The 12,227-nt window shown below is 45.9% G+C and overlaps 1 protein-coding gene across 8 annotated transcripts in view; it reads left to right on the forward strand.

The window, feature by feature from the left end:
* The window catches only part of LOC144595734 (myc box-dependent-interacting protein 1-like), a 147,933-nt gene that overhangs the window by 54,915 nt on the left and 80,791 nt on the right, over positions 1–12,227 (forward strand). For all 8 annotated transcript variants that reach the window (XM_078403304.1, XM_078403308.1, XM_078403303.1 and 5 more), the window contains exons 2-3: positions 4,378–4,458; positions 9,078–9,132. In XM_078403304.1, coding sequence (XP_078259430.1) covers positions 4,378–4,458; positions 9,078–9,132 — 136 coding nt within the window. The remainder of the gene's footprint in view (positions 1–4,377; positions 4,459–9,077; positions 9,133–12,227) is intronic.

Genomic DNA, 12,227 nt, shown 5'->3' on the forward strand with positions numbered 1-12,227 from the left:
AAGACTGGAGCGACTAGGCTTGTATCCACTGGAATTTAGAGGGATGAGAGGAGATCTTATCGAAACGTATAAGATTATTAAGGGGTTGGACACGTTAGAGGCAGGAAACATGTTCCCAATGCTGGGGGAGTCCAGAACAAGGGGCCACAGTTTAAGAATAAGGGGTAGGCCATTTAGAACTGAGACGAGGAAAATCTTTTTCAGTCAGAGAGTTGTGAATCTGTGGAATTCTCTGCCTCAGAAGGCAGTGGAGGCCAATTCTCTGAATGCATTCAAGAGAGAGCTAGATAGAGCTCTTAAGGATAGCGGAGTCAGGGGGTATGGGGAGAAGGCAGGAACGGGGTAGTGATTGAGAATGATCTGCCATGATCACATTGAATGGCGGTGCTGGCTCGAAGGGCCGAATGGCCTCCTCCTGCACCTATTGTCTATTGTCTATTGTGGTGATCTCAAACCCTGTCCTGCTAAACATACTGCCATAGTCTGGCTGGTCCTTTTATTATTAATATTTCCTAGCTTGCACTTCAGAATGGTTTGAAATGTAGGTGTTGAGATTTCTACGACCAATAGTACTTTTTATAAAGTATTATCGACAATTTTATAATTCATAGTTCATGTGATAGGATCAGAATTAGTCCATTCGGCCCATGAAATCTACTCCGCCATTCAATCATGGCTGATCTATCTTTCCCTCTTAACACCATTCTCCTGCCAATGGAATGATGGTATTTCTTTAGCACCGCTTCCACTGGACCACTGTCTGAGTGATTCTTATAGAAACATAGAAAATAGGTGCAAGAAGAGGCCATTCGGCCCTTTGAGCCAGCATCGCCATTCATTGTGATCATGGCTGATCGTCCACAATCAATAACCCGTGCCTGCCTTCTCCTCATATTCCTTGATTCCACTAGCCCCTAGAGCTCTATCTAACTCTCTCTCTTAAATCCATCCAGTGATTTGGCCTCCACTGCCCTCTGTGGCAGAGAATTCCACAAATTAACATCTCTCTGGGTGAAAAAGTTTTTTCTCACCTCAGTTTTTAATGGCCTCCCCTTTATTCTAAGACTGTGGCCCCTGGTTCTGGACTTGCCCTCATCCTGCTAAACTCCAGCAAATACAAGCCTAGTCTTTTTAATCTTTCCTCATATGACAGTCCCGCCATCCCAGGGATCAATCTCGTGAACCTACGCTGCACTGCCTCAATTACAAGGATGTCCTTCCTCAAATTAGGAGACCAAAACTGTACACAATACTCCAGATGTGGTCTCACCAGAGCCCTATACAACTGCAGAAGAACCTCTTTACTCCTACACTGAAATCCTCTTGTTATGGAGGCCAACAATCCATTAGCTTTCTTCACTGCCTGCTGTACCTGCACGCCAACTTTCAGTGACTGGTGTACAAGGACACCCAGGTCTCGCTGCATCTCCCCTTTACCTAACCTAACACCATTGAGATAATATTGTTTTTGCCGCCAAAGTGGATAACCTTACATTTATCTATATGTGCATCTGCCCACTCACTCAACCTGTCCAGGTCACCCTGCAACCTCCTAACAACTTCTTCACAGTTCGCACTGCCACCCAGCTTTGTGTCATCCGCAAACTTGCTAGTGTTGCTTCTAATTCCTTCTTCCAAATCATTAATATATATGGTAAACAGTTGCGGCCCCAACACCGATCCTTGCGGTACTCCACTCACCACTGCCTGCCATTCTGAAAAGGACCCGTTTACTCCTACTCTTTGCTTCCTGTCTGCCAACCAATTTTCTATCCATGTCAACACCCTACCCCCGATACCATGTGCTCTAATTTTAGTCACCAATCTCCCATGCGGGACCTTATCAAAGGCTTTCTGGAAGTCTAGATACACAACATCCACTGGCTCCCCTTCATCCATTTTACTTATCACATCCTCAAAAAAATTCCAGAAGATTAGTCAAGCATGATTTCCCTTTCATAAATCCATGCTGACTTGGACTTATCCTTTTACTGCAATCCAAATGCACCATTATTACCTCTTTAAAAATTGACTTCTCTTTAAGATCAGGATTTCTTGCACTGGGTCAAAATGTAAATTAGATGGCTGCCAAAAATGTATGCGGGTTAGTTTAGTTCAACTCTTCATTCTTGATGCTGCTCCCACAATTGATTAACACATTAAGGGCGGTCACGGTGGCGCAGCGGTAGAGTTGCTGCCTTCCAGCGAGTGCAGCGCCGGAGACCCGGGTTCGATCCCGACTACGGGTGCTTGCCTGTACGGAGTTTGTACGTTCTCCCCGTGACCTGCGTGGGTTTTCTCCAAGATCTTCGGTGTCCTCCCACACTCCAAAGACGTACAGGTATGTTGGTTAATTGGCTTGGTATAAATGTAAAAATTGTCCCTAGTGGGTGTAGGATGGTGGTAATGTGCGGGGATCGCTGGTCGGCGCGGACCCGGTGGGCCGAAGGGCCTGTTTCCGCGCTGTATCTCTAAACTGAACTAAACATTTAACGTGACGTGGTGGTAGAATTGCTGCCTCACAGCACCGGAGACCGGGGGTCAATGTTGACTCTGGGTGCTGTCCATGTGGAGGTCTTACATTCTCCCTTTGACGGTGTAGTATGTTTTCGCTGGATGCTCCGGTTTCCGCCCACATCCTGAAGACGTGCAGATTTGTAGATTAATTGGCTGCTGTTAATTGCCCTTGGTGTGTTGGATGGGAAAAGTGGGATAACCTAGTACTAGCGTATGGGTGGCGGTCACAGTTTAAGGATAAGGGGGAAGTCTTTTAGGACCGAGATGAGAAAGTTTTTTTTCACACAGAGAGTGGTGAATCTGTGGAATTCTCTGCCACAGAAGGTAGTTGAGGCCAGTTCATTGGCTATATTTAAGAGGGAGTTAGATGTGGCCCTTGTGGCTAAAAGGATCAGGGGGTATGGAGAGAAGGCAGGTACAGGATACTGAGTTGGATGATCAGCCACGATCATATTGAATGGCGGTGCAGGCTCGAAGGGCCGAATGGCCTACTCCTGCACCTATTTTCTATGTTTCTATGATGGTCTGCATGGACTCAGTGGGTTGAAGGCCCTGTTTTCCACGCTGTGTATCTAAACTCTAAAACACTTGTGTTTGTACCATTAAGGCGTACAGCAAGCTGTACCAGTGGAGTCACGTGTATTTTACATTCGTTAACCGTGGGCAGCACGGTGGCGCAGCGGTAGAGTTGCTGACTTAGAGCGCCAGAGACACTGGTTCGCTCCTGACCAAGGGTGTGGTCTGTACGGAGATTGCACATTCTCTCCGTGAGTTTTTCCCGGGTGCTCCGGTTTCCTCCCACACTCCAAAGACGTAGAAGATTGTAGTTTATTTGCCTTCGGTACAAAAAGGATTGGAAATTGTCCCTACTCGGTAGGATAGTGCTTGTCACTGAAAGGAAGCATACAGGTACAGCAGACAGTGAAGTTAGCCAATGGAATGTTGGCCTTCATAACAAGAGGAGTTGAGTATAGGAGCAAAGAGGTCCTTCTGCAGTTGTACAGGGCCCTAGTGAGACCGTATCTGGAGTACTGTGTGCAGTTTTGGTCTCCAAATTTGAGGAAGGATATTCTTGCTATTGAGGGCGTGCAGCGTAGGTTTACTAGGTTAATTCCCGGAATGGCGGGACTGTCATATGTTGAAAGACTGGAGCGACTAGGCTATCATACACTGGAATTTAGAAGGATGAGAGGGGATCTTATCGAAACGTATAAGATTATTAAGGGGTTGGACACGTTAGAGGCAGGAAACATGTTCCCAGTATTGGGGAAGTCCAGAACAAGGGGCCACAGTTTAAGAATAAGGGGTAAGCCATTTAGAACTGAGATGATGAAAAACTTTTTCAGTCAGAGAGTTGTAAATCTGTGGAATTCTCTGCCTCAGAAGGCAGTGGAGGCCAATTCTCTGTATGCATTCAAGAGAGATCTAGATAGAGCTCTTAAGGATATGGGTATGGAGAGAAGGCAGGAACCGTGTACTGATTGAGAATGATCACCCATTATCACATTGAATGGCAGTGCTGGCTCGAAGGGCTGAATGGCCTCCTCCTGCACCTATTGTCTATTGTCTATTGTGTATGGGTTGATTGTTGGTCGGCACAGACTCGGTGGGCCGAAGGGCCTGTTTCCACGCTGCATCTCTAAAGTCTAAAAGTCTAGTGCATTAGGGGGCGCAGCAAGCTTGACCCCTGGAGACATCTGCACATCAACTGACGGGTGTGTACATTAATATTTCATCCCCATTGAGATGTTGTGACTGCTGTTTTGACTCATCTCAACGTGTCCTATCCCCTTCAGTGCAACCCCTCGCCCCGGCAATACTTCTCTTGCATCTCATTTTACTCTCCTTTACGATTTGTAGGTCCTTCAAAAGCTGGGCAAGGCTGACGAGACGAAAGATGAGCAATTTGAGCATTGCGTGCAGAACTTCAATAAGCAACTGGTAAGCGGTGTTGAATTAAACTTGAGGTTAATCTTGATGGTGATGCTCAATGATCCTCTTGGTCCTCCAAAATATTCCAAATGGAATTTAAGCTGGAGGTGGCGGAGTATGGACTTAAGCAAGAAGGGCTTCTTGGAGAAGAAGAGCTGCCTTAAATGTAGTTGCATCTGGTTGAGTAACTATAGTAGGGTGAAGACCATTCCATGCTTTACAATACAATACAATATATCTTTATTGTCATTGTACAGGGGTACAACGAGATTGGGAATGCGCCTCCCATACGATGCAATAAATCAATTAGCTAGTCAGTATTAATTTAAACAACCCGATGAAACAAATTGGAACAGTCTTAAAACAGAATAAAGTGCAAGTAGACCTGTGCCGGTTCGCTGTGCGATGTGACCATCCGGCTCAGCGGGACCGGTTCATAGCAGCTATGGCCCTGGGGATGAAGCTGTTCCTGAGTCTGGAGGTGCGGGCGTAGAAGGCCTTGTATCGTCTGCCCGATGGTAGAAGTTCGAACAGACTGTTGCAGGGGTGTGAAGAGTCTTTGTGGATGCTGGTGGCTTTTCTTTAATTGTGCGAGGGAAGAATGAATTGCTATACAGATCTGTCTTCGTAGCAGGTATCTCAAATTGAATCCTCATTTCCTTTCAATTTTGTGGATGGTCCAAGATGGTTCGATTATTGTCATTCGGGGATTAGAGCAGTCAGTTTTTTCTGCAGTGAGCCGCGTGCACAGCGCTCTGTTTGGAGATACGGCCCACCGTCCCACAGAACCCACGACGACTGTTCACACTATATCTGTTGTCTCACATTCGCGTCCGCCCCCTGCAACTAGGGATAATTTACAGAGGCCAATTAACGTGCACATCTTTGGAGTGGTTGAGGAAACCGGAGAATCCGCAGGAAACCCATGTGGTCACAGGGAGAACGTGCAAACTCTGCACAAACAGCACCTGAGGTTGGGATAGAATCTGGGCCACTGGTGATTAGGCAGCAGCAGAAGCACTGTGGGGCCCACTCATGGTCTTTATTCCAAACTAGACCAAGTGGACCCGTTGGGCCCAAACCTCTCCTGCATTGGTCAAGTCAACTTTATTTGTCACGTACACATACACGATGTGCAGTGAAATGAATGATCAGCCATGATCACATTGAATGGCGGTGCTGGCTCAAAGGGCCGAATGGCCTCCTCCTGCACCTATTGTCTATTGTCTATTGAAAGTGGCAATGCCTGCGGATTGTGCCAACAAAAATTACAATTACAGCATATAAATTAAAATTAATACAGAAAATAAAATTTAGTCCCTGGAATTATAATAGTCAACAGTCCTGATGGCCTCTCCTCCCCTCCTCTCCCCCTCAGGAACAAACAAACAAACAAACGAGATTTTTAGTGTTTCGATGGTGATGTGGATACTTTCTGGATCCAAGCACTTGGTTCAAAGATTAACGTGGCGCAGCGGTAGAGTTGCTGCCTTACAGCGAATGCAGCGCCGGAGACTCAGGTTCGATCCCGACTACGGGTGCTGTCTGTACGGAGTTTGTACGTTCTCCCCGTGACCCGCGTGGGTTTTCCCCGAGATCTTCGGTTTCCTCCCACACTCCAAAGACGTACAGGTATGTAGGTTAATTGGCTGGGCAAATGTGAAAATTGTCCCTAGTGGGTGTAGGATAGTGTTAATGTGCGGGGATCGCTGGGCCCGCTGGGCCCGGTGGGCCGAAGGGCCTGTTTCTGCGCTGTGTCTGTAAATCTTTAAATCTAAAAAAAATCTACCATGGATGGAGGTAGGTGAAGTGCAGCACTCCCTGAATATTGGTGTTGGTCTAACGTTAAGTGGAGCTTAATGAAGGGGGACCTCATTGAAACGTACTGAACAGTGAAAGACCCGGACAGAGTGGATGTGGCGAGGATGTTTCCACTAGTGGGAGAGTCTAGGACCAGAGGTCATAGCTTCAGAATAAAAGGGCGTACTTTTAGAAAGGAGATGAGGAGGAATTTCTTTAGTCAGAGGGTGGTGAATCTGTGGAATTCATTGCCACAGACGGTTGTGTAGGCCAACTCAATGGATATTTCAAAGTTGGAGATTGACAGATTCTTGATTAGTACAGGGGTTATAGGGAGAAGGCAGGAGAATGGGGTTGAGGGAAAGATAGATCAGCCATGATTGAATGGTGGAGTAGACTTGGGTCATAAGGTCGTAAGTGATAGGAGCAGAATTAGGCCATTCGGCCCATCTATTTTACCCTGCCATTCAATCATGCCTGATCTTTCCCTCCCACTTAACCCCATTCTCCTGCCTTCTCCCCATAACCCCTGACACCCGTAGTAATCAAGAATCTATCTATCTCTGCTTTAAAAGAAATATCCATTGACTTGGCCTCCACAGCCTTCTGTGGCAAAGAATTCCACAGATTCACCCACACTCTGACTAAAGAAATGCTTTCTCCTCTCCTTCCGATAGGAACGTCCTTTAATTCTGACCTCTCGTCCGATTGTTAGTGCAGACCAGAGATCGCTGGTCAGTCCGGACTCCGTTGACCAAAGCCCCTGCTTCCGCGTTGTATCTCTAAACTAAAACGAAACTCTTGGAAAGTCCAGATCTTGGGGATTAACATTCCCAATGCATGTGGAGCGAGGTTGTGGACTGCTCCATTACTCTTGCCCTGTTTTAATAGGGGTATGGGGAGAAGGCAGAGAATGGGGTACTGATTTTGAATGATCAGCCATGATCACATTGAATGGCGGTGCTGGCTCGAAGGGCCGAATGGCCTCCTCCTGCACCTATTGTCTATTGTAAACAGCTGCAGTCTCAGCACCGAGCCTTGCGGTACCCCACTGGTTCCTGCCTGTCATTCTGAAAGGGACCCATTTATCCCCACTCTTTGCTTTCTGCCTGTCAACCAATTTTCTATCCATGTCAGTACCCTACCCCCAATACCATGTGCTCTAATTTTGCCCACTAATCTCCTATGTGGAACCTTGTCAAAGGCTTTCTGAAAGTCGAGGTACACCACATCCACTGGCTCTACTCCTGCACCTATTATCTATTATCTATTAATGTGTATTCCGTGTGATATGACCTGACTTGGGTTTATGTTATTCGAATCGGATAATTGGAACATTTGCATGAAACTCGGAAAGAATCACAATTTACTTTAGTTTCGAGGGTGGAAGTGGGCATATTCGGCCCACTGAATGCAAACAATGCATTTTTGTTGTTCCAATGACACTGTACAATGTGTTCATTCATTTGCCGTTTAGTTTAGAGATGCTGTGCGGGAACAGGCCCTTTGGCCTAACGAGTCCGTGCCGACCAGCGATCCCCGCAAACAAACACTATCCTGCACATGACGATGGACACAAAAAGCTGGAGTAACTGCGGGTCGGGCAGCATCTCTGGAGAGAAGGAATGGGTGATATTTCAGATTGAGACCCTTCAGAGTCCAGCTTTTTGTGGCTATCTTAGGTTTCAACAAATAGACAATAGGTGCAGGAGTAGGCCATTCGGCCCTTCGAGCCAGCACTGCCATTCAATGTGATAGACAATAGACAATAGGTGCAGGAGTAGGCTATTCGGCCCTTTGAGCCGGCACCACCATTCAATGTGATAGACAATAGACAATAGGTGCAGGAGTAGGCTATTCGGCCCTTTGAGCCGGCACCACCATTCAATGTGATCATGGCTGATCATCCACAATCAGTACCCCATTCCTGCCCTCTCCCCATACCCTCTGACTCCGCTATCATTCAGAGCTCTATCTAACTCTCTCTTGAAAGCATCCAGAGAATTGGCCTCCACTGCCTTCTGAGGCAGAGAATTCCGCAGATTTACAACTCTCTGAGTGAAAAGGTTTTTCCTCATCTCCATTATAAATGACCTACCCCTTATTCTTAAACTGTAGCCCCTGGTTCTGGACTCCCCCAACATCTGCAGTTCCTTCCTACACTATCCGACACACACTAGGGACAATTTACAATGATACCAAAGCCAATTAACCTACAAACCCGTACGTGCTTGGAGTGTGGGAGGAAATGGGAGCAAACCAATGTAGTTTAGTTTAGTTTAGAGATACAGCGCGGAAACAGGCCCTTCGGCCCACCGGGTCCGCGCCGACCAGCGATCCCCGCACAGTAACACTCTCCTACACGCACTGGGGACAATTTCCATTTATACCAAGCCGATTAACCTACAAACCTGCACGTCTTTGGAGTGTGGGAGGAAACCGAAGATCTTGGAGAAAACCCGCGCAGGTCACGGTGAGAACGTACAAACTCCGTACAGACAGCAGCACCCGTAGTCGGGATCGAACCCGTGTCTCCGGTGCTGCAAGCGCTGTAAGGCAGCAACTCTACCGCTGTGTCACCGTGCCGCCGTGCAGGTCACGGGGAGAACTCCAGATAACCGCCCGTAGTCAGGATGGAACCCGGGTCCCTGGCGCTGCAAGGGTCAACTCTACTGCTGCACCGCCTTTGTGGGGAGAACGCTGTGAAGTTTTGAAGTCTTGTGGATCGGCATTAGTTTCATGTGCAATTTTACTGTGTACTGTTTTACAGCCATCCGAAGTGTTGTAATTGTACAAATGGACTTTTTTTGTTTTTCTCTATCTCATAGACTGAAGGATCTAAACTGCAGAAGGATCTACGGACGTACCTGACTTCTGTGAAAGGTTAGAGGGATTGTACCCTGCGCCCATTTGTGTGAATTATCCCAGGAACGAGTGGGTTAACACGCGATGAGCATTTGACGGCACTGGGCCTGTGCTCACTGGAGATGAGAAGGATGAGGTGGGGGGGGGGGGGGGTGTCGTTAAAACTTACTCAATAGTTGCAACAATGAATTAAAAGAGTGTAGTAATATGTGTAAATTCAAGAAAACGTTCAAAAATATTATATTTGAAAGACACAAAATATGTGATCAGCGCTGAGAAATGATTGACACGACAGAAATGATGGTTCTCGACTATATTTGTGTTTCTTTCTATGTTTTGATAACCTGCTTCTGACTTATGATGTTGTGTTTTATATTAAATTATATTTTGTTACGTATTAAGGGTAGGCACGATAAGATTTCGCTTCTGCCTACACCTTTTTTTTTTGGTCAGAAAATATCATCTGTGATTATATTGTGTTATTTTTGATACAATAATTTCGCACTATTTGACTTTCACAACTGTATGGTCAATCTGTTGTATTGTATTGACCGGAAAATAAATAAATAGATAGATAGATAGATAAATAAAGAGAGTTCCGTATCTCGACTGTGCACGACCAGGTCATTGGTCATTCACGATAAACATTCTAGCCGGCTAAGCTACTGTGTGTGTACAGACCTGCGTTTCATCCGTATTTTCCAGTTTTGCTTCTTCGAGGTAAGAAAATACTGCTTTCAAAAACTATTAACCAGGTGTATTTATGGTTAATTTGTACAAAACTGCCAAGATTGTGTGGCTTTTATTGCTTTATGCTTCTATGTAAAGTTGTGTAGTACAAAACTTAGGCACGAGTCTCCTGAATGCATTCAAGAGAGAGCTAGATAGAGCTCTTAAGGATAGCGGAGTCAGGGGGTATGGGGAGAAGGCAGGAACGGGGTACTGATTGAGAATGATCAGCCATGATCACATTGATTGGCGGTGCTGGCTCGAAGGGCCGAATGGCCTCCTCCTGCACCTATTGTCTATTGTCTATTGACCGATCATGTCTCTTCTGATTCCCATAACATTGGATAATTTTAATCAGTATTTGACATTCTAATTTTCTGTTATAATCTTGTGATTGTATAAATTAATTCACAAAATGCTGGAGTAACTCAGCAGGTCAGGCAGCATCTCAGGAGAGAAGGAATGGGCGACTTTTCGGGTCGAGACCCTTCTCCAGACTGGTCTCGACCCGAAACGTCACCCATTCCTTCTCTCCTGAGATGCTGCCTGACTTGCTGAGTTACTCCAGCATTTTGTGAATAAATACCTTCGATTTGTACCAGCATCTGCAGTTATTTTCGTATAAATTAGTTCAATATACTTGCACCATTTTCTTTTCTTTTGCATTGTAACTTGTAGTGGACATGCTTACAGGACCATATTTGAATGAACATATGATTGACTTTGTTATTTATTTTGTTTTATATGTCATTGGCCAAAGCCATGTGCATTTGTGCAACTTTGTGCTGTGGGAGGAGCACGTATTGAAACATAGAAACAGAGAAAATAGGTGCAGGAGTAGGCCATTCGGCCCTTCGAGCCTGCACCGCCATCCAATATGATCATGGCTGATCATCCAGCTCAGTAACCAGTACCTGCCTTCTCTCCATATCCCCTGATCCCTTTAGCCACAAGGGCCACATCTAACTCCCTCTTAAATATAGCCAATGAACTGGCCTCAACTACCTTTTGTGGCAGAGAATTCCACAGACTCACCACTCTCTGTGTGAAGAAATGTTTTCTCATCTCGGTCCTAAAAGACTTCGCCCTTATCCTTAAGCTGTGACCCCTGGTTCTGGACTTCCCCAACATCGGGAACAATCTTCCCGCATCTAGCCTCTCCAACCCCTTAAGAATTTTATATGTTTCTATAAGATCCCCCCTCAGTCTTCTAAATTCCAGCGAGTATAAGCCTAGTCTATCCAATCTTTCTTCATATGAAAGTCCTGCCATCCCAGGGATCAATCTGGTGAACCTTCTCTGTACTCCCTCTAAGGCTAGAATGTCTTTCCTCAGATTAGGAGACCAAAACTGTACACAATACTACAGGTATCTCCTGAATAAGTGGATGCAGAAGGTTTAAATCGAAGGTAGACACAAAATGCTGGAGTAACTCAGCGGGTCAGGCAGCATCTCAGGAGAGAAGGACTGGGTGACGTTTTGGGTCGAGACCCTTCTTCAGACTGAATAGGTGGATGTAGAATGTGTGTCACAGCCACAACTGTCAATTTGCAACAATAGACAATAGGTGCAGGAGTAGGCCATTCAACCCTTCGAGCCAGCACCGCCATTCAATGCGATCAACGGGGAAACTGTTTCTGCCCACCTCCCTTCAAACTCTAGGGGGAAAAAACAAAACTGCAGATGCTGGTTTAAATCGAAGGTAGATGCAAAATGCTGGAGTAACTCAGCGGGTCAGGCAGCATCTCTGGAGAGAAGGACTGGGTGACGTTTCGGATGGAGACACCTTCATCCATTGTTCATTCATCCAGAGATACTGCCTGACCCGCTGAGTTACTCGAGCATTTTGTGTCTGTCTTTGTTATGATCAGAGTTCAGTTCCACTTGAATTGAATTGATTTTTTATCATGTGTTGCCTTTCTGATGACTGGTTAACACACAAACGCCTTTCGCTGCACCAGAATTCTGGAGAATATGCGAGTTTGGTATCCGAAGCATAAAGCAGTAAAAACCAACAAAATCATCGTCGTTTTTGTGCAGATTAACCATAAATACACCTGGTTAATATTTTTTGAAAGCAGTATTTTCTTGCCTCGAAGAAGCAAAACTGGAAAATATGGATGAAAAGCAGGTCTGTCTACACGCAGCAGCTCAGCCAGCGAGAATGTTCATCGCGAATGACCTGGACGTGCGCAGTTGAGATACCGAACTCGCTTGCAGTGGAGAGGATGTGGAGAGGATGCTTCCACTAGTGGGAGAGTCTAGGACCTAGGACCAGAGGTCACAGCCTCAGAATAAAAGGACGCTCTTTTAGAAAGGAGATGAGGTGAAATTTCATTAGTCAGAGGGTGGTGAATCTGTGGAATTCATTGCCACAGAAGGCT

This window comes from Rhinoraja longicauda, chromosome 8 (genome assembly GCF_053455715.1).
Source record: "Rhinoraja longicauda isolate Sanriku21f chromosome 8, sRhiLon1.1, whole genome shotgun sequence".
NCBI classification, from domain to species: domain Eukaryota; kingdom Metazoa; phylum Chordata; class Chondrichthyes; order Rajiformes; family Arhynchobatidae; genus Rhinoraja; species Rhinoraja longicauda.